Source organism: Ochotona curzoniae, unplaced genomic scaffold (genome assembly GCF_017591425.1).
Source record: "Ochotona curzoniae isolate NIBS_2020 unplaced genomic scaffold, NIBS_Ocur_1.0 contig_1302, whole genome shotgun sequence".
NCBI lineage: Eukaryota > Metazoa > Chordata > Mammalia > Lagomorpha > Ochotonidae > Ochotona > Ochotona curzoniae.
The window spans coordinates 314,761-333,905 of record NW_024465035.1 but is presented as its reverse complement, the minus strand read 5'-3'; the positions used below and the strand labels follow the sequence as shown (position 1 = coordinate 333,905).

Genomic DNA, 19,145 nt, shown 5'->3' with positions numbered 1-19,145 from the left:
TGCCTGATTCTTGTCCATCAGGGCTCCTAAGAAGGTTGGTTGTACAAGGGATGCTCAAAAGTTCATGGGGGTGAGCTGGTACGAATGGAGACCTCACCATCTGGTACCCATAGGTGCTGGACAGACTCCCATACAGTTTCCTTTGGGATGGTCACCGTCTCTGAAATATCCTATTAATGTCAGATAAATGACCCATTCGTGAGCTGCTTTCCTGGGAACTTGTAGGTAGCATGCTTGCTGGGGGCTGGTTTGGGGGTCGGGTCACAGACTAACCACACAGTTCGCCACTATTCTCCAGTAGGAGCGGGGCAGGGCAGTCACGTTTCCCTGGATGATCTTCTGTTGACAAACTTGGTCCTCTACCGCTGATCACTTGTTTGTTCTGTGCTCTGTCCACAGGACACATGCCTAATTTAAGGTGAAGCCATGAAGACAAAGCAGAACGGATCATAATGCTTTTCCGTAACCGTTTCTTCCTGCTGCTGGCCTTGGCTGCCCTGCTGGCCTTCCTGAGCCTCAGCTTGCAGCTCTGTGAGTTGGGGTTGGCTGGTCCCTGTGGGTGGGCATGGGAGGAGGGGGCCGTGGGACAAGCTGGTGGGAATGAGAGCTACCCCTGTGGGTGGGGCGTGGGGAGAGAGGTTCAAGCTGGTGGGAATGAGGGCTGCCCTTGTGGGTGGGCATGGGAGGAGGGGGCTGTGGGGCAAGCTGGTGGGAATGAGGGCAGCCACTATGGGTGGGCATGAGAGGAGGGGGCCATGGGGCAAGCTGGTGGGAATGAGGGCAGCCCCTGTGGGTGGGCATGGGAGGAGGGAGCTGAGGGCTGAGCTGGTGGGAATGAGGACAGCCCCTGTGGGTGGGGCATGGGGAGAGAGGTCCGAGCTGGTGAAAAGTGAGGGCTGCCACTGGGGTGGAAGGAGAGGGCTGAGGGGCAAGCTGGTGGGAATGAGGGCTGCCACACAGCCTGTGAACAGTGAAGTTTGAAGACAACAGTCTGCTTACTGTCGGTGCTTGTGGTGGAGATTTACAAGCAGGAGTTCTGGCACATGCGAGGGTGGCTGGGTGGTGTTTTAATGTATGTCTTTGAGAGAGAGACATCTCCCATCCACGGTTTCACTGCCTGGGCCAGAGAATAGGCAGGAACCAGAAACTCAATCCAGGTCTCTCACATGGGAACCCAGTTCCTGGAGCCGTCACTGCTGCCTCCCAGGCTCTGCATTCATGGAGGCTGGAGCTGGGAGCACAGCCAGGACTCAAACCCAAGCACTCTGATGTAGGTGTGTTAAATGGCAGAGCTCTCACTGCACCAGATGCCTGCGCCTCATGACAGGGTTTGGCTTTTGCACAACTTCTTCAATGGGCTGGTGATTCACATATCTTTTGTTGGGATTCCCAAGGAGGAGCCCAGCTAGATGCCACCCGCCAGGCCATGCCTCAGGAGAAGCAGAAGCCTCAGGCTGGAACTCCTTGATCAGGCATTGAGGTCACCCGTGGGCAGCAGCCTGTGCACGGGTAATCTCTGGCATGATGAGGCACCAACTCCCAAGGAAGCCAGCCTCAGGTCTCAGCACCCAGCCTCCCCATGCTCAGGTTCTGTCCACACCTGTGCCCACTATGGCTTCCTCAGGAGCCCAAGAGTGGCCATCCTCCAGCACACACCTGGCCTGCTTGTCCCTGATGCCTGTGCCCGACCATACCCTCCGCTGCCTGGGGGAGGGCTCTGCCTCTATCTTTCCCTTCTATCTGTCCCTTCTCAGTGCCCGCCTCTTCACCCCAGGAGCCCTCATCCGTGGCTGCCTTGCTGTGACCAGGACGCCCTACAGCCATTAGTCTCCCTTCACTCACCATGGAGCATCATCATGTTCAGTTCTGTGTATGGGACTGTCCTTTGAGAGTGGGCAATATGTCCTGTCCACCCCCATCCACCCTCCCCCACCCCCACCCCACCGCCATAGCCCAGAAACCAGCCCTGCCCAGCCCAACACACACACATACCCCAACACACACACACACATACACTCACACACACATTGCCATAGCCCAGGAACCAGCCTTGCCCAGCCCAACACACACACACACACCCCCACCATAGCCCAGGAACTAGCCCTGCCCAGCCCAGCCAACATACACCGCCATAGCCCAGGAACTAGCCCTGCCCAGTCCAGCCCAACACACACACACACACACCCCAACACACACACACACACACACACACACACACACACACACACACACACACCCCGCCATAGCCCAGGAACCAGCCTTGTCCACCCCAACACACACACCACCATAGCCCAGAAACCAGCCCTGCCCAGCACTTAGTTGATATTTTGTAAATGTTTGTTTAGCACATGAATCTGCCTGCTATGAAAACCTCTGCTGCTGTGTTCTGGAGGCTGGGCAAATATCTTTGCCGTGCTGGAAGCGGTGTCTTCCCTCTGATTGCTTTTCCACCTGCCCCTGAGGAGTAGGAGTCCAGTGGCTGGCCGGCCCCAGGGCCACCCAAGGCATGGCGGTGATCTCAGCCAGAGGAGCAAGTGGACGAGCTGGGGGGACCTGGGGCTGGCTCAGCCCTGGGAAGCCACAGCTTGAAGAACAGAAGTTGTGAGCTGGTCTCCCAAGTTCACCTCCAATAGTGCCCCATTCCTCATGTGCATGCCTGGCGCACCTGACGGGCCGTTCCTGAGGGTAGGAGGTCTGTGCTAACCTTATGGCATTGGAAAAGGGGTGAAAGCAAATGGGCAAAGAAAGTTTGAAAATCCAGATGGTTAATGAGCTGTAAAGTCAGAGAATGTGATGGGGCTTTCAGCAGCAGACCATTGAAACTTCTCACGAGAAACTTTCCACACATGGGCTGGAGCAGGGGGTGGTCCTGCCGCCCTGGCGTCAGCCGTACTGCTGTTGCGTGAGCTGGTCTCCGCGTCACTGAATCAGCCTGTGTGTTTTGCTTATGTAACTCTTCTGAAAGTACCTTCTGTTTAAAGAGAGCCAATTTTTAGCCATGGCCTTTTTTTTTTTTTTTTTTTTTTTTTAAGAAAAAGTTTTACAGGATAAATTAGCCTGGCTGGGTGTGAGCTCCTTATTCTTGGATCGGCTGGAGTTGGGAAGGAAGCAGGCATGAATGTTCTCGCTGCTCTTCTACTTGGTAAATTTTTCCTGGGTTTTCCCCCTCGCTATGGAAGGGAAGTGTAATTGCCTCGATTTAATTACTTTTCTGGTTGCTTCTTATGGTGTAAGAAACTTGAGTCCTTCACGATACAAGGTTACGCTGCAGGAACTGTAAAGTTTTCGTTTGTACCATGAGATATTTGGACTTCCCCCCCCATTTCTCTTAACTAATTTTTTGGGTGCCAGGTTAGGTTGTATAATGTTTGTCATTGATGTACTCAAGGCTACCAAATACTAACTGGAAGTTTATGTTTGTGCTTCAAGAAAACGGTGTAGTTTTGTTTTCTGAAATGGTCTTGCATTTTATTTGGTCTCATTGGCGTTTTTCCAATGTGTACAATACAAAAATGTGACAGCCTCAGATTCTTATGATTTGAATAAGCATTTCTTCCTGTGGGTAGAGAGTGCCTGGTGAATACACACGTATGTATGACGGGCTTTGGGGTGTTGGCTGCAGTGGGGGAGGCAGTAGAGAAAGGCTACGGAAAGCTCATGTTGGTCTCAAATGAACAACTTGGTGGATGTGAAAAAGACTTGGTTTTGTATGTTCTCATCATTAAGGTTTTCAGATTTAGAAATTGGGGCACTCTGCAGTCCTGGAAGTTTGAACTGGAGTAGGGGGTAAGTAAGGCTTGAATGTTCTCAGTTCGTATAGTTAAAGCACTCATATTAAGGGTTCTGGCAGAGACGTGGGGAAAGAGCGTGGGGCCGTGAACACACAGAAGCCATTCGTTCTCTGCTGGCCTGTGGTCACCCACATTCCTTCTGTGACCCAGCACTTGGCTCTCGTTTTGCCATGTTGTTCCCATTCATCCTTGCCTGGATGGTGGCGTGTCAGGAGCACACAGGCTCAGCAAAGGTAGTGGTGGCGACGGGGCAGTGTGAATGTTAGCTTCCTCACTGAGCAGGAAAAGAGAGATGGCAACTGGTGCTTTGCAAAGTTCGTGGGAGAAGGGAGACTTTTAGAAAAACTATTGGATCATGAAAGCCTGTGTGCTAATTGTTGCCTGCTGGGTTGGGGCCAGAGCAGGGACTTTGTGGGGAATCCTACCTTACCCACAGACCAACATAGGGTCTCATGAGGCACCGTCGTCAGAATCCAGGGCCCTGGCAATTCCAAAAGGCTGCCCGGCCTTATGTTGCTTTCACCATTTGGCAAGGGGGCTGCACAGCTTTTGAAATATAGCACACATTGATGGTCACACAGCACATTTAAGAGCAGAGATGTATTCCGAGAAGGGCACGGGACGGCTCTGTCATAGTGTGAGCATTGTAGCATGTGCTAGATGGTGGATCCAGCTGATACTAGCTGAGAGTGAGCTTGGCAGCTGAGCCAGTCCCCCAGCCAGGGGACTGTGTCACCCTCAGTTCCTGCACTGAGTGCGTTTGAAGCAGGAGAGCACGATCCACAGGGTGTCATGCGTGCTGGGCTTCGTGCAGACCTTCGCTGTTTTCCTGCCGCAGGTTTGGGGGACAGACCAAGGTCTAGTGGACTGTATATGGGTTGAGTCTCTCTCACCTGAAATGCTGGTAGCCAGCCGCTTTCAGACACGGTAGCTTTCTAACTATGGAATATTTGCATACATGTGGTGAGATATCTTGGGGATGGAACTTAAATGTTAGCACAAAGTTCACTTGTGTTTCGTAGACCCCCATCTGCACAAGGCCTGAAGATAACTCCATATAGTGTCCGCACAGTCCTGTGTGTAAAGCAGTCCCATGATGTAGCTTTCCCACTGGTGCTGTCCTATCAGCTCTCGAAGTTTCAGATTGTGAGGTCTGTGGAATCTCAGATTTTCACACAAAGGATGCTTGATTTTAAAGCCACACTGAGGTTCTTCCTGGGCGTTTATTTTCATGAGCCAGACACAAAAATAAGAAGGCAACTCAGAAGCAAACACTTCCAGTGTTAGCCCGAATTCAGTCAGCTCTACTTCACCCTTGTCACTGAAATTTTCAAGTTAACATTTTGTATAAATCTTAGTATTTTCTGCGGGGGGATGGGGTGCTTTCCATTTGATGGCTGGATGTTTTAATTTTGGTTTCCATCTCAATGCTGTGTATCCCACTGACCAATTAGAGTGAAAGAGTGACAAGCTCGCCCTGGCAGATGAGCTTCCATCACTCACATGGTAATTGTCCTGGAAGGGGAGGAGCTTGGGAAGCAGGTCCTTCTGCAAGCTCTAAGTGGTACATTTGCATTCGTGATCATGGGTCATTCCAGCTTTTCTTCCAGGGTGAGGGTAATAACGCTGTTTCGTTCTCATCCTCTCTTTTGTTACTCTGTCTACTTCCCTCCATCCTCCAATATTTCCTTCTATCTTCTTTTCCAGCATTTAAGAGAATTTCTCATTGGGGTATTGACCAAGGTGATGAGATGTGTGTTTGAAGGTGCCGGTTGCAGTATGAGTTAAACAGGAAGCAAAGGAGGGGGCAGGATTCCCATGGCCCTTGCGCCCTCTTGGTCACTGGTCCTGTAGACCTGCCCGTGTTCTTCAGAAGAAGCCCCTCCTAAACTCTGTAAAAGTACACCTGCTTCCTTTGTATAGGAATGTACACACAGGTGTTTCTGAAAGTTCATGGGAAAATGCAAGTGTTTTCTAAAACTGGAAATCCATTCATAAGAGGAGGTCTTCCAAAAAGCCCTAATAATATGAAAACAACTATACGTGGAATTTTTGCACCCAAACACACTCCCATTTTCTATGAGCTTTTAAGTCTCATGTTCACAGTATGTGTGTGTATCTTCTGAGTCAGCAAGGGGGACTTCTCTCCTCTGACGTGAGGAGTGGATGGGGCAGGCACAGTGGTTAGCTTACTGCTACACCAGAGTGCCCAGTTCCAAATCCTAGCTGCTGCACGTCCCATCCAGCTTCCTGCTGATGGGCACCCTGTGGGGTCATGATGATGACCATTTGTTCCTCTCAGCATTTTGATTCAGATTGTCATTTGCTAATATCTACTGGGCACTGCTATCACCAGAATCAGTGGAAATTGGAATGAGTGAGCCACCATTGGCATCTCTCTCCATGCCAGGCGGTGGCGTCAGCCGCAGAGCTGAGGCTCATGGACTAGGTCACACTTTCGCCTGGCTCTGGTACTAACCTTCCACATCACCTTCATGGTCAATGCTTCCTGCACCTGCAGCCCCAAACCAATGACCAGGGAGTGTAGGAGGCACTGTGACTGAGAAGGTTGCCCCCTTGTGGGCTGTGTGCCTCCTGCTCCTCTCTCTAATAATGGCTTCCAGGTGGCTGAGTGCACAGGTGTGCAGACACCAGACATGCAGTCAGCAGGGGTACTGCAGGCCCAAGTCCCACATGAGGATTCAGTAAGATACTTTATCCAAGGAGCACAGGGCCTGGCTCAGCAGGTGCTTGTAGAACACCGTGCCAGTCAGCAGGATTGCACATGTAAATGAAGCATAGTCTCCAGGTGTCTGGATGCTTTGGGTGGTTGGGTGACACCCCACAGGGGTACCCAGTCACAAATACCGTGCTGACAGTCATGACAGCAGGATCTGGGTGGACTAGTAAGAGAGGTGTGGGAGTTTCCTGGTGGCCTTCCTGGAAGAGGTGACTCCTGAGATCAATTAAAGGGTGCAAGCATGGGGTAAGAGAGGAGTGGGGTGGGGATCCAGGAGGAATTGGGGAGACTGTGTGACTAACTTCTGAGTGCGGGAACTCCTCTGGAGGGCGCCCGTGTAGATGGACACCGTGTCCTGCTGCCTGAGGGAGGCACTGATGGCAGAGCAGTCAATGTGATGACCCCTGATGGACCCAGGAACCAAGGGCAGCAGCTGGTGAGATCTCCCTGGGGGGAAGGACCTGTCCTGACCTGGCCATTACTGTGGTTTGCAAGTGACCTGCTACTGCCTGGATGTCCAAGGGGTCGTTGGACACTGTTGCTAGCATTCCCAAGAAGCCAATCAGAGGCCTGCCACTGGGTGCCTACAGCCAGCTGTCACTCATCACACACACCGCTGTGTGAAGGGCCTGCCTACAAGGAGTGACCCAGAGGCTGAGATCCTGTGGATTTTCTCAAGAGCAGAGTGAAGGACTGTGGCTGCCACCAGCCGGGGAGGGCCAGGCCACTGAGATACCACCTTGGGTCAGGGCCAAGTCTTTACTCCCTTAGTCTTGCAGTAAGCCCTTAGGGTGATTACCTAGCCTCGGGTTCACCCTTTTAAGCCCTCCACCTGCGGACATGAAAGTGAACCTAGGAGTGGTCAGAGGGCCAGCTGGGATCGGCCCTGCAGTTGTATGGTGGTGGTTTTAGTAATGCGAACCATGAATGGGGTGGACTAACTGCAAAGAGTGTGTGTCTATCTGCATATTGTAGAATGACACACATGTTCCCTTACCTAGAGAAAGCACATGACATGCACTTCCTGTCAACATATATGTGCATATGCCTATGTATGGATGTATAAAACAGTATCAATATTTATAAAAATAAAAGAAACAACAAAAATACTTTTTGGGCCCCATCGCATCCCTTTGCCCAAGGAAGCTGTTGTTGCCGGGTGAGGGACACTCTGCCAGTTATCCTGTGTGTTTCCATGGCAAGCACACACCAGACAGCCATGTGATCACATTTGTGTTTTTTTTTAAGATTCATTCATTTGTTCATTTAAAAAGCAGAATGGCAGAAAGAAGTAGGGACACACACATGGTTCTTAGATCTATGGATTCATTCCCCAAGTGGCCACAACAGCCAGGGCTTGGCAGAAGGAGGCCAGGAGCTCCCTCCTGGTCTCCCACATGGTGGAGGGGCCCAAGCCCTGAGCCGTTATATCCTCCACTTTCCCTTCCATAACCACTCTCGGCACTGCATTGGGTCTCTGAGGCCATGGGGTTTTGTGTGTGGGAATTGTCATCTGTGCAAAGCTGATTCCAGCATGGAACAGTGGGTCCAGGGATAAGGCACGGAGCACACCGTGGTGGTGACTGGCAGACAGCACACCTTCCAAAGGCAGTTCCATTTCCACTCTCATCTGTAGAACGTGAAAGTCTTGGGTTATTTACACTCCTGCTGATATTTTAGAATTATCGTGAAAATGTGACTTTCCAATCTGAGGCAAGGGAAGTCATGTCCTACACCTGTTCTATTTTGCATTTCTTTAATTGCGGACAGGCATGAGTGTGATCCCCCGTGTCTGTGAGCCGTCGGTATCTGTCTGTCTGTAATTGGCCTCTTGGTATCCTTCAGTGATTCTTTTCTGTTGAAGGGATGCTTGTGCACTTTGGCGCTCCATCATCTGTCTGTTAACTACAATGCAGACATTTTTCTCTGCACATCACTTGTCTTTCAACGTGGTTTATGGCAGCTCTTTGCCAGAAGGAAGTTTTAAATATTTATGTAGAAGAAATTAGGGCATTTAGATTGATTGAGACAGATGGCTGGTCCCTGCTCTACCTATTATTCAGGTATGTGTGTTTATGCGTGCATGTGTAATGGTGATTAATAAACCTTTTAGACATTAACTAGATTTGTGGGCACGATGGCTGCTGAGAGCACAGGCTGTAAAAGCAGTTCTAGGAAGCCTGTGCTGCTACCCCCTGCCACACACACACACACACACACAGGACAGCCGACAGCAGTGTGGGAACTTCTGCTTGACGTCAGAAGAGCAAATGTCACACAGGGCTGCTTCTTATGGGTGTGTCTGCATCGGCCCTTGGCTGTGCCACACATTTCTGTGTTGTGGGGACTGCCAAGCTGAGCCACCAAGTGGACAGATGGTGTTGACTGAATTTATGAGACTCCACATCTAGCCCCTAGCAGGTGCACCACAGAGGGCTGGGAGGATGCAGTCGTTAGGCTGTAAGGAATAATGTACTGTGCAGTGGTCATCCCTTCCTTGTCAAGTAGCACTCTTAACGGGGATGGCCCAGTGTGCGGCTTTGGAGAGAAGGAGGGCAGTCAGCTCAGGGTGAGAAAGGGACCTGACCTTCTTTCCACCCCCTCCCCCTACCCCCTGTGACCTCACCTGGTTTGCCTCACAGTGCACCTGATACCTGTCTCGGTCACCAAGAATGGCGCAAGCAGCAAGAGTCGGAAGAGAATCCTGCCCGACCCTGTGACAGAACCACCTGTGACAGACCCCGTGTATGAGGCTCTCTTGTACTGCAACCTGCCAAGCGTGGCTGAGCGCAGCATGGAAGGTAGGCCTGGCCAGCGCCACGAGCCCCGGGGGACTTAGTCCCCAGATGGACACCCTTTTAGGGAACTCATTCTGCAAGCTGTAAGGCATGGTGGTGAAGAAAGGGTGAGCTGGACTCAGGGCCTGGGCTTGCCACCGGATTGGGCCCTTGAATGACTTCCCAAGCCATAAAAGACGGGTGACTGGCACAGGCCACACAGGGCTCCTTGGGGGAGATGGGATGCCACCCAACTCCTAGGGCGACCTATAGGTAGTCTGGATCCCTGATGAGGCCTTGGCTGGAAGGAACAGCACCTTGCTGTAAAGATGTTGGAAAGCAGGACTTCTACATGGATCTGCTTTCCTGAGACTGGGCCAAAGGGCAAGGGGGCTCTGCATTTACCTGCTTACCTACACTTGCTATTTACCCGTCTATACCTGCATGGCTTCATGAACAATTGAAAGCAGAAGCCGTACTGGCAGCATTTCTGGGGGGCTGGCCTTAAGTCTGTGCCGTGAGGGAGGGCACGTCGGTAATCACGCCCGCATCTCATCAGCATCCTGGTCCCTGTCCCTCCCCAGGGCTCTGCCTCCCTATCATCTCCAGGACCTTCCAACCCCTTTGTGCTCCTGGGTGACCCCCACGTGAGCCAGAGCCCCTTGGCAGTGGCTGTGCACTTTCCTGGTGAGCGCCACCTCCCAGTACAGGCGTGCTCAGGTCACAACCCCCTGCCCACTCCCCTTCCCACCACCATCCCAAAGCCTTCTGAAAAGACGGACCTCTGCAGAGTGACTTCTGTCTCGCAGGCCACGCCCCGCATCATTTTAAGCTGGTCTCAGTGCATGTGCTCATTCGTCATGGAGACAGGTACCCACTGTATGCCATTCCCAAAACAAAGCGACCAGAGATTGACTGCACCCTGGTGGCCAACAGGTAAAGTGCACTTTTCCTACCAGTCATCTTTATTTTTTATCTTTTTAAAGAATTTGCTGTTTTCGTACAATGGAAAATTACAGGCCAGGGTGGAGACCTACATTCTTTTAGCACACACCGATAGCAGAAGCAAGGTGGACTTGTATGGGAAAAGACCAAGACCTACAGAGGCGGGGACACCTGCTCTAGGCAGCATGGCCAATATGCGGTGGATTGAGCCCAGGCCCACACTGCCTTTGGAGAAACCTCTGGGACATGGAGCAGCAAGTACCAGGTTAGGAATCCACATGCTGGCCAGTTCTTCAATTGAGGTCATAAGTCTGTCCAAATCCTGACCTCCTGTCTGAAATGGGTAGCTGCCGTTCCCCAGGCAGGGCTGGGTAAGGAACCAGCGAGAGACTACACGTGACCCCTGCGAGCTAGCAGCTGCAATGCTGGGCAGACGTGAGGTCCTGCTTCAGTCTCTTCATGCTTGCCCCAGGAGTAGTGACAGCCTGTTCTTGGTTGAAAGCCCTGGGGATGAAAAAAAATAATTGGACAGACTAGAGTTTATATGAATGGAAATGACATGGTGCTAAAATTAGAGGCAGTTAGCAAAGAATGATGGGCTGGACCTCGGCAGCCACGTCTGGGGACGCATGAGTGGAGCTCATTGAAGGTGAGGGAGCCGACGGGGCTGCTCAGTGGGATGACGTTATTAAGATGGAATGCTCCTGGGGTGCCAGCCTGCTCCAGGCAGCACCAGCCTGGTGAACCCTACTTGGCCTCCCTGCACCAGGATGTCAAAGGACGCTGCATCCTGACATGGGAGTTACACTCTGGTGCTTCTCAGACCTCCACCCTGCCAGACACCATGGGGGCTGGGGAGATGCAGCAAACCATTGCCCTTCAAACCATGTGAGGCTTATCTATGCCTTCGCCACTGCCCAGTGCTCACCCGATTGCAAACAAAGCCTGGACACGTCCCCGGTGGAGTCCAGCTCCAGGGAGGCCCCAGACCTACACCACTTGCCACCTCCAGGCTGTCTCCACTCCTGCGCCTTTTGTTCCTGTCTACACGGAGGCCTTCTGAGCCTACGGTTACCCTTTTCTTGCCTCTGTGCCTGCTGTGGCTGCCTCGTCCTCTGGCCCGCTGGGCTCACTCTCTGGGAACGTCCCTGCATGTGAGGATGGTACCTGTGTTTGGATCCGACTTTAGTAGTGCCTCACACATTGAAAAGAAGTATATAAGGGGAAGGCTGCAAACAAATAGTAGTAGAGTCGAAATGTTTGTTAACCAGGGACCGGTGCTGTGGTATACTGGGGTAAGCCACCACCCACACAAGCATCCCAAATGGGGTGCCTGTCTAGCTGCTCCACTCTCAGTCAACTTCCTGCGAAGGCCCCTGGAAAGTAATTGAGGTCATCTGGGGGGAGTAAGCCAGTAGAAGGAAGCTCTCTTTTCTGTTCCACTTTCTCTGTAACACTAAAGAAGGAATGAATAAGAACACCAATAAAACATGGCATGAATTCATTCCCATTCCCAGCTAGGAGAGCTGTCTAGAATACTGTCATATGATAGCCACGCTGCTAGTCTCCAAGCTCTGCTCGCTTCAGCTCTGTGTGGAACCCAGGGAGAGCCCTAGTACAGAACCCAGAGAGAGCCCTAGTACAGAATCCAGGGAAAACCCTGATACAGACCCAGGCAGAGCCCCGGTGCAGGACCCAGGGACAGCCGTGTGTGTGTGTGTGTGTGTGTGTGTGTGTGTGTGTGTGTGTGTGTGTGTGCGCGCGCGTCCACAGGTCATTTCATTATTCAGAGAAATGGCACCTGCACTGGCTCTGCATGCAGAAATACAGGCCACCTCTTTGCAGATGTGTGCTGCCTGCCCACTCTGGCCGATGGAGCATACAGGCAGCACACATAGTGCACTGTCAAAGAGCTCTGGACATCATGGATGCCATGCTCTGCTAACAGTTTTCCAAAGGCTGGGCAACTTGAGGCAAAGCTTGTGGCTAATTTTCCTCCTGTGACCAGAACTCTTGGAGAGGGTCAGGGAATAATCTACTTGGCAGGAGGCGGAGCCAGCACACACTGACAAGGCCACACCCCCTGAAGTCCACATGGGAGTGAGGAGCCCACTGCCGCCGAGACAGGGGTTACCTGAGACCTGAGGCCAAGTGACAGTGAGGGTAAAGGAGAAAAAGATGGAGAAGCCCCAAAAGGCGGACTCGGCCAAGTTGAGGGGCAGGGGACCCAGGCAGGGCTTGACGGGGGGAATGAAAGCAGCTCCCAGGCTAGCATGGATGGCTGGGATGCCTGGCATCAGCGTCCTGGCAGGGGAGCCCCAGAGGTGATGCAGAAAGGTGGAGGAAGAGCAGAACCAAATCCTCCAGCGTGAGTTCAGCAGAGGCAACGATGGTTCTATCCCAAGGAATCGCAGATTTGGGAGATACTTGTGCAGGTTCCTGTTGCTGAAGATGCTCAGGGCTGTGGCACATGTACATGGGCTGCTGCTTCTGCTAGAGCTAGAAACAGCTGGGGGCTATTCCGGGACCCTCGGATCACTCATCCCACATGCCGTCTTTCCAGGAAGCCGTACCACCCAAAGCTGGAAGCTTTCGTGAGCCACATGTCAAAAGGATCCGGAGCCTCTTTCGAAAGCCCCCTCAACTCCCTGCCTCTCTACCCCAACCACCCACTGTGTGAGATGGGGGAGCTCACGCAGACAGGTACGTATGCCTCCTCCCACCCGCACTTCTGTTGCGCGGTGCGAGAGAGATCATGCCAGACAAATTTAGGATGTATTAAGGAGTCTATTAACCAAGCTTGGTGATAGCAGTGCCCAGTAGATATTAGCAAATGACAATCTGAATCAAAATGCTGAGAGGAACAAATGGTCATCATCGTGAAGTCCATCTGTTAAGATCTATGTGCCAGCGTCTCCAGTAGTATCAGTTATCCTAAGAGACATACTGCGAACAACCTGGGCACACTTACACGGCTGCAAACATTCACCTTTCCCTGGCCTCTCCGTCACATTCCACGACTGCTAGCCCTTACCTCTCCTAGAAATCTTGAAAGTACACACATTAGAAACACAAAGCACCTTATCATTTGCATCTTCTCTGACTTGCCCAAGCAGTGAACACAGGGTGAGGAATAGAGACCTACAGGGGCCATGTTCAGGGCCTACCTGTCCTTGGAGTCTGTCTGCGGGAAGCCAGAGAGCAAGCAGGTCCTGGAGAGGCCAAGAGTCAGAGTGCAAGAGCAATGGAAGCACACGACCCTATCGTGGGCCTCTGTGCAGGCTTAGGAGGCAATACTGCCCCCTCTCAGGTTCCAGGTGATGCTAGGTGAGTGTCACAGGTGGGCAGAGAGGACCGCACAGGTGGGGCAGGAGTGGATTCCAAGCCTATGACCCTCAACACTTCCCCTGGCATGCACACACTCAGAGTACATCCTCTGGGCACTGGCACCTCAGGGACCTCAGAGTCAATGTAGCATTTATTTAGACATAAGAAGCAGCCTTTCTGTTTCCACACCCCCAAAGACAGGGCTTGTTCATGGAGACAGACTGAGCAAGGCGACCAGAAGGAAGCAGAGCTTGAACCATCTGTAATCCCTGCAGCATCTCACTAAACTGGTCCTGCTGCTTCGGGTGTCTGTGTTATAGCCAGCACGGCTGAGTCCCGGGTTTGGAAGGTAGTGTTTATGAGGTTAATGATGCACATGAGAAAGGGGCTGACTAAAGGCTATGGAGGTCCAGCTGGAGCTGAACCGATCCGAAGCCAGGAGCGTCTGGGTCTCCCACGCGGGTGCAGGGTCCCAAGGTTTGGGCCATCCTCCACTGCTTTCCCAGGCCACAAGCAGGGAGCTGGATAGGAAGCGGAGCTGCTGGGATGTAAACTGGCGCCCATGTGGGATCTCAACACGTGCAAGGCGAGCACTTTGGTCACTAGGCTACCGTGCCAGGCCCCCATCTTATATTTTAAATGTTAAAAACCTGTCATCATAAGCATTTGTAACCAGCACACTTGGGGTCCCTGCAGTTACTGTGTGAGATCACTTGCTCGTGCTCACCCCTTTTAAGAGGCCTTGAGAGCAGCTAGCATAGGAGGGTGGCAGAGAGGAGGACCTTTTCCTGCCTGTGCCCAAGGATCCTGCAGCTGTAGTGGGGCAGCACACAAGCAGGAATGAATGCTAAAGCTGGAAACTGTGGGCTCTTAGGGAATCGACACAGCAGGCCCTGGGTCCAACAGACCTGTAAGCTGAGGCCAAGAAGCAGAGCGGAAACATGAGAGGAGCCCAGCACCTGTGCCAGTGTGTGAGGGGGCCTCTGGCGGTGCAGCCAGTGCAGCCTGGAACACTGCGGGAGCAGTGATAAGTGTGACCGAAGAAGGGGGTGGAGCCAGATGTGGGGTGAGGATTTCTGCAGTTGCTGAGCTGGGAACACCCCAACCAAGGAAAATGCAGGCTGTGCTGGGAGGCTATGTTGGAAAGAGCAGCTATGGGGGCAGAATGGCTTAGGGCCATTCTTCACCTATCAGATAAGGATGACAACACAGGGATTGTATCAGGGCTTGTGGGAAACAGTTACAGGCATTTGGCAGTTGGGACTGCGCCTGGGATGGCTGCAGCTGACACCAGAGTGCCTGCTTGGGAGACTACACTCCCTGGGAGGCAGCAGGTGGCAGCCCCCACATGGTCACCACAGCTCCTGGCTTTGGCCTCACTCGGCCCTGACTGTGAGGTGTGGTGAAGGCCTTGCCTTTGCCTTCTTGACTAGCTCTGTGGGAGATGACCCACAGTAGCAGTGCAGTCTTCCTCCGCATGGTCTAAGACACAGCCAGACACACAGTCTTTATGTTGTGGTCTGCTGCTCAGGTCCATCTTGGTGGAGATGCAGAGACCGTGGCTGGGCTCCCGGAGTGGCCCCCGCCTGCTCTCAGTGTCCCATGGCTGAGACCCATCTCTTCCCCCTTCCTAGACCCATGCACTTCCGCCTGGCCCACTCTCTGTAGCCAAACTGTGCATGCTCTGTGAAAGGCATGGCTGGCCCAGAGCCGACGTGAGGGATACACCTGTGTCCCCTCGCGCCCTGCAGGCCACAGGCTGCGGATAAGCCTTCACCTGACAGAAGGTGAGACTTCATTTCTTCCAGAGAACTTGCTGTCGTGCAGTAGTCACGTGCACCCCCATTCCCATGTTCTGCCCACCTCGTCACTGTGTCCTCTGCCCCCCAGAGAACTGTCAACCCTAGTCTTCATGCAGCCCCCCCAAAACTCCAGGAAGCAAAACACAGGCATCTCCCCAGACCCATTATTCCCTGTTCCTTCTTTCTTAATTTAGAAGGCATAGTGTACGTCTGCGTGTGTACCACAGTCAAGGTGACCTTTTTCAAACAGGAGGCTTGTTCAGAAAGTTCACAGAATGGCAGTGAAAAAGGGAATTAATGTCAGTGCCTGAGAAAACCCCATTTGGAAATCCACATGTCTGGGTATTCTGTGGCCACAGGGAGGTGGTTTCATGTGGCCAGCATGGCGTGTCCCTGTTGATGGCGATCCACTAACCCCAGCAGGATGCAACAGATCAGCCCTCCGCATGCTGCCTGGGGACTTTGGGTTGGGCAGATGCAGGAAGATGGGGAGCTAGCCTCTCAGTGGCTGATGTTACCCAGCAGCCCATGCCATCTGCTTGCTGGGTTTGCATCACTTGTGTGATTTCTGCCCTCTGAAGCCCCCCATGGCCGCATTTCCTTAGGGAAGGGACAAAGGAGCAAGGTGGTTGGTCTTTGTGCTCCCCGCCAGGGGCCATGCACAGAGGACAGGGCCCCCTACCCCCAGGCTCGTAGATCACCCTCCTTGCATCGGTCTGGGAAGCTCCCAAGCTGGCGGCTGCCTCGGCCTGCCTGCGCTCAGCTGGGAGTAAGCAGCACATTGCATCCCTGTGTTTCAGGCGTGGTGCAGCATCTGCAGAACGGCCAGCTGCTGAGAGACATCTATCTCAAGAAACACAGACTACTGCCCAGCGACTGGGTGCCAAGCCAGCTGTACCTGGAGACCACTGGCAAAAGCCGCACCCTCCAGAGCGGGCTGGCCCTGCTCTATGGGTTTCTGCCTGATTTCGACTGGAAAAAGATTTATTTCAGGCACCAGCCAAGCGCCTTGTTCTGTTCTGGAAGCTGCTACTGCCCAGCGAGGAACCAGTATCTGGAGAAGGAGCAGCGTCGGCAGTACCTCCTGCGCTTGAAAAACAGCCAGCTGGAGAGGACCTACGGGGAGATGGCCAGGATCGTGGACGTCCCAACCAAGCAGCTGCGAGCCGCCAATCCCATTGACTCCATGCTCTGCCACTTCTGCCACAACATCAGCTTCCCCTGCACCCGCCACGGCTGCATTGGCATGGAGCACTTCAGGGTGATCAAGATGCATCAGATAGAAGACGAGAGAGAGCGGCGGGAGAAGAAGCTGTACCTGGGCTACTCACTGCTGGGCGCCCACCCCATCCTGAACCAGACCGTGGCCCGCATGCAGCGCACCGCCGAGGGCGGAAAGGACGAACTCTTTGCCCTCTACTCGGCCCACGATGTCACCCTGTCCCCTGTGCTCAGCGCCTTGGGGCTCGAAGAAGCCAGGTTCCCAAGGTTTGCGGCCAGACTCATCTTCGAGCTGTGGCAGGACCGAGGAAAGCCCACACAGCATGCCATCCGAGTCCTCTACAACGGCGGCGACGTCACATCCCTCACCTCCTTCTGCCGGGACCACCACAAGCGTTCGGCCAAGCCCATGTGCCCTCTGGAGAACCTCGTGCGCTTCGTCAGGAGGGACATGTTCGCCGCCCTGGAGAGCGGTAGCACTAATTACTATGACGCTTGTCACACGGAAGGGGTCTGAGGTGGGAGGCACCACTTTCCCCTCTGCCCCTGGGTGTGTTTGGTTTTAAAGGTTACAGATTGTGCTGGGGAGCCAGGTACATGGTTCGGGTTAAACAGGGAGTGTGTATGTTGCTGCCATGTTGGTACAAAATGGCCAGTTGGTAGAAAAATGCTGGTACTTTCTCACAGCAGACCTGAGGCACACTGCAGTACCCAAGGCCACCAGTCTGGCCTGCACACAGGACCAAGCATAGAAGTGGAGACCCTCTGCCAAAGCAGTCTCCATCTTGGAAAGTTTGACCTCAGTCTTTGGTCATGATTGCCCCAAGTGATTTTTCCAGAAACAGGGTTGGCAGACTTGACTGCGGAGGGCCATTCAGTAAACGTTTTTGTGTACGTGGACGCAGGGGCTACTGCATACAGCCTCTGCTGTAGTTCCTCTACTCTGGCATGTGTCTGCCAGCCACACATGAAGTCGTACGAGATGGGCAAAGGGGAGGGGGCGCATTTAGTTCCCAGGCTGTCATCTGCCAACCCGTGGTCCGCTATGGTTGCACACACAGCATTGCAGAGCCAATTGAATGCCAAGAGCAACTCAATGGTTCCTCCAGCATCTTTGATTAAAAAAAACACACAGTGTTTGGTCTATCTGCTCCCCCCCCGCCTTCCCCCCACACACTTTTCACACACCTAGAGGGGGCTTAGGCACCAAATCAGGGTGAATCGTAGAAAGGCGATTAGGGTAATACTTGATGTTAACGATGATTGTGGTACAAGTACTGTTGGGTACGTTTTCCATATCTGTCTGCTGTAGTCTCTTTGCCATAAAGGCTGAACTTTTTGTATTCTGCTTAGTATTTTTATAGTCTAGGAAAATATTTTCTAAGACTAGTTTTAGATGTGTCCCTATTCGTAGTGTTCTATTTTCTCTACCCGCCTAGTGGAGAGAAAGAGGCTGATTTCAAACCCTTTCTTATAGGTCCATTCTTTGGGAAGTCGTAGAAATGGATCACTTTTAAAGTGTTTTCATCAAGAAAATGGCAAATTCTAGTTGACTTTTTAAATACATTTTTAGAACAACAAAAAACTTTGTTACTAGATAGTTTAATTAATCTTTGTATGGTATTTTATACATTGGAAACAATTAAAATTAACCCTGTGATTTCTGAACTAATGTGCTAGTTCTCTTGGAAGAAGTGTAAAGTTCAGTGAGGTTCTCCCGGTCCCTGGCATTCCACCCTTGTCACTTTCATTTTTGCCCAGTGTCCCATTTGAAGATGTCTGTCTACAAATAAATTTGTGAAGAGTATTTTGCACTGCACGACTGATGTTCTGGGTGTACAAATCACTCCAGTTGAAGTGAGAAGCAGTGTTGGTTAGTTGGTTTGCTTCTTGGACTCTAATGTACCTGCCCTGAGAGCGGACCTGTCTCTTGAGGCCTCTGCTTTCGGGGAGCCACTTCCCATTGGCATCCTAAGACAGCCATAGAGGGAGTAGTTTCCCCTAGTACCTGGTGACAACTTCAACTTCCAAGATTTTAACTTTTCCCTGAGAGGCAGATCGCTCAGCTTTTATCAGGTGACCAAGTGAGGCAGGTTGCTCACAAATGAATCAAAGTATCACAGTGCATGTGAACGCGAAATGAGCAAAAGGCACAGATGATGAGATAGGCCAATAGAGGCAAAGGAAAATGACCTGCAGACAGGGTCCAGGATCTATCTCAGGGAAAATACAGCCTGGCAGGTGGCTCCTCCTAACAGGGTGTTATGCCCCCAAGCCATCAGCATGAAATGAGGGCCTGCCAAGTCTCCCACAGCCTCCAAGAGCTCTGTGTCCTCTCAGAGTGGAGTCATAACACAGGTGTCTCATGTGAAAGTACCAAGAGATGTACTAGCTGAGCTTGCGGATCTTCACCTTGCAGGCAGTGCCAGGCCTGAGGATCCCACTGCCTGCTGCATGGCTGACCTTGCGGCTTCTCAGCAGCAGCAGCTTGCTGTCGGCCTGCTATGTAGCTCAGCTGCAGCGGGTGCTACAAGAGAAAGGC

General features: G+C 52.4%; 1 protein-coding gene across 1 annotated transcript; it reads left to right on the top strand.

The window, feature by feature from the left end:
* The first annotated feature begins 399 nt into the window (after positions 1–399).
* Positions 400–18,410, top strand: PXYLP1 (2-phosphoxylose phosphatase 1). The gene is made up of 5 exons (XM_041004131.1): positions 400–531; positions 9,174–9,332; positions 10,118–10,244; positions 12,817–12,956; positions 16,183–18,410. Exons 1-5 carry the CDS (start codon positions 453–455, stop codon positions 17,118–17,120), a joined length of 1,443 nt encoding a protein of 480 aa, XP_040860065.1. The 5' UTR covers positions 400–452; the 3' UTR covers positions 17,121–18,410.
* The last annotated feature ends 735 nt before the right edge of the window (positions 18,411–19,145 follow it).

What these genes read in the sequence shown, in the direction of transcription:
- PXYLP1 (XM_041004131.1), top strand. Translation starts at nt 453, where the DNA reads ATGCTTTTCCGTAACCGTTTCTTCCTGCTGCTGGCCTTGGCTGCCCTG. An exon ending in GAGCCTCAGCTTGCAGCTCT is followed by an intron (nt 532 to 9,173) that starts GTGAGTTGGGGT and finishes TTTGCCTCACAG; the next exon opens with TGCACCTGATACCTGTCTCG. An exon ending in GGGGGAGCTCACGCAGACAG is followed by an intron (nt 12,957 to 16,182) that starts GTACGTATGCCT and finishes CCTGTGTTTCAG; the next exon opens with GCGTGGTGCAGCATCTGCAG.